The 2,594-nt window shown below is 41.5% G+C and overlaps 1 protein-coding gene across 3 annotated transcripts in view; it reads left to right on the plus strand.

Annotated features, from left to right (window-relative positions):
• Positions 1–2,594, plus strand: part of zgc:113263 (uncharacterized) — a 26,373-nt gene that overhangs the window by 14,415 nt on the left and 9,364 nt on the right. For all 3 annotated transcript variants that reach the window (XR_001310708.1, XM_014014495.1, XM_014014496.1), the window contains exons 8-12: positions 201–268; positions 339–585; positions 680–858; positions 964–1,186; positions 1,291–1,433. Coding sequence is in view for 2 of the 3 variants with exons in the window: in XM_014014495.1 (XP_013869949.1) it covers positions 201–268; positions 339–585; positions 680–858; positions 964–1,186; positions 1,291–1,433 (860 nt within the window). In the remaining variant the exon portion in view is untranslated. The remainder of the gene's footprint in view (positions 1–200; positions 269–338; positions 586–679; positions 859–963; positions 1,187–1,290; positions 1,434–2,594) is intronic.

Genomic DNA, 2,594 nt, shown 5'->3' on the forward strand with positions numbered 1-2,594 from the left:
CCCACGGGCTGCGTCTTTTGGCTTCAACCAAGTGTTTTTTATTAATTAAACAAACTCGTAAGCCAAAGAAAGAAAAAGAAACGACTCTTGAAGCGTTCTGCCCATCGTCGATAAACTCGTCCAGTTGCCCAACCTTAACTTAGCAAACAGAAAAATGTCAATAAATCTGATTATAATAATTTAATTGTTAATCTTTGCAGGGATTCGTCAGCAGATGGTGAAAATTCAAGTGAATCTCCTCTAATCTCCATATGGGGAGAATATACAGGTTTGTGGCTCAGTTCCTTTTTTTTTTTCTGTCACGTTTATTTCCACCAACGCTTCCCGTCTAATCGCAGACACTCAGGAACGCGCCTTCCCGGTCGCCATGGACTCGAAGGTTCCCTGGTCAGATGAAGAGACGCTCCAGCTGCTCGACATCTGGGGGAAGGACTCGGTGCAGCAGGCGCTGAAGGGCTGCTTGAAGAACCGGCACATTTTCACTCAGATCGCGCAGAAGATGGCYGAGAGGGGCCACATGAGGACCGTGGAGCAGTGCCAGACTAGGATCAAACGACTGAAGAAATGCTTCCGCAGGAGCAGCAGGTGACGCTTCTTTTTCTTTTCCTTTTTTTTAATTCTGAAGAAAATCTGAGTAATCTGGATTAAAAATGCCGTTTGTTTTATGATTCACCACTAGGGGCAACTCCAGGCAAGATCATAAATTTTATTCCAAGCTGGAGCAGATTCTGAGCTCCTCAGCTCCATCCACGGCTCCTGACGTAAGCTACGACGTGGAGGAAGCCGTCGACGAAGACGAKTCCCAGGACGGCGACGAGGACTTGCAGTTTGTCGGCCAGACTGGCCAACCAGAAATAGGTTYGTGTTAAAAAGATTGTACCGGTTTATTTTTCCTTGATTCGAATGAAAGATTCCTGCTGATTAAACCYGATTAAATCCTGTGGTTAATATTTTCTGTTTAAGGAACAAGAAGTATGCCATGGACAGACTTGGAGACTCTGGCCCTCATCAACATTTGGGGCGCCGACAAAATGCAGCTGGACCTGAGAGGAGTGAACAGAACCGCACACATTTTCACCACCATCTCCAGCCAGCTGGCCTCCCTGGGCTTCTCCCGGACACCCGAGCAGTGCCAGACGAGGCTGAAGAGACTCAAGTCCAGCTTCAGGCAGTGCTACCAAAACAAGTATGTGTCGCTGGCGTTAGAGCCGATGACGGGAACCTGTGGGAACTCATCACCGTATTTATTTATTTATTTATCTATCTGCTCTTTTCCTGTCTTTATTGTAGTCTGAAAGGACAAGAGCAAGTGAGGTGCAAGTTTTACAACGAGCTGGGAAGAATTTTAGTGAAGGACTTTGAGTCATTAATGCAGCTGGAGGAAATGTCATTYGAAACTGAAGACTTTCCTCCCTACACTCACCAGGAGATAGGTAAAGTATTCTGTCTTTCAAGCTTTCCAAACAAGCTTTACTTATCCTTTAACACAGCTTCTGACCCCCAAAATGATTGTGACAAATGCTTAGAAACTCCTATTGCTTTTTAAAATATACAGAAACCCTTAAAAACCCTGTTAAAGAAGAGCGTAATGGACAGTAGGGCTGCAACTAATGGTTGTTTTAATAATCGATTAATCTGTCGAWTATTTTTTCAATTAATCGATGAATCAGCCAAATCATTAAAACACTTAATTACATAAATATGAGTAGATATAGATTAATTTAAGTCCTGTATAAATTATGGATACAAGTTATCGATTAATTAAATAATCTAAAGTCGATTTAACTTATTGATTGACTAAAGATTAATTGATAAGCAGCCATTTTCTTAAAAAACAGAGTTTTCTCTTGAATCAAAAGGGTATTTTCATAACATGAGGGTCTTTTAAAAACATGCTGCATTAAAAAAGAAGCACATAAATATTTTAACAATTTATTTTGCCAGCTGTATTAAATACTGACTGAAAAAAGTGGATTTCTCATACATTAATAGTGATAAAACATAAAACAAAAATTTAATAGGTTGCTGAATGAGGAAAACAGTTGAAAAGAATAAAATATGATTTTTAGATTAAAATTATTATTAAGTTATTATTATAATTAGAATTTATGATTTTTCTCTGATTCTTTACTTTTTGCTTCCTTCTTGTTGGTTCTGTCTGTGGCTAAAACAGTGCTCTATGTAAGACTGAGGCCTGTTTTCTTGAGGTTTTTGCAGTTCTGACTAGGGGTGTCCCGATACCGATACTGGTATCGGTATACCAGCATACCGATGCCAGTCCGATACCAGCATCAAGTACTCATACTCGTACTCGTAAAAGCCGGCTGATACTCTTAACCGATACTGCTTTCGTCCCGTCCTGTGCTGCGCTGCAGCACAAAGGGTAAACAACAATCCATACCAGGCGGGGGCGCTAACGCACTGACAAGTTATTTCCGACCGCACCCCCGAATAACAGAAGAAGAACAATGACGGTAGAAGAAGAAGAAGCAACTTGTCGGCAGTTTGGAGATATTTTAAGATCGGCACGGAGGACACCAAACAAGCAGACTGTCTGCTGTGCTCTGCTAAACTGTCAGGGGGAGGAGAGAAAG

This window comes from Austrofundulus limnaeus, unplaced genomic scaffold, assembly GCF_001266775.1.
Source record: "Austrofundulus limnaeus strain Quisiro unplaced genomic scaffold, Austrofundulus_limnaeus-1.0 Scaffold115, whole genome shotgun sequence".
Lineage (NCBI taxonomy): Eukaryota > Metazoa > Chordata > Actinopteri > Cyprinodontiformes > Rivulidae > Austrofundulus > Austrofundulus limnaeus.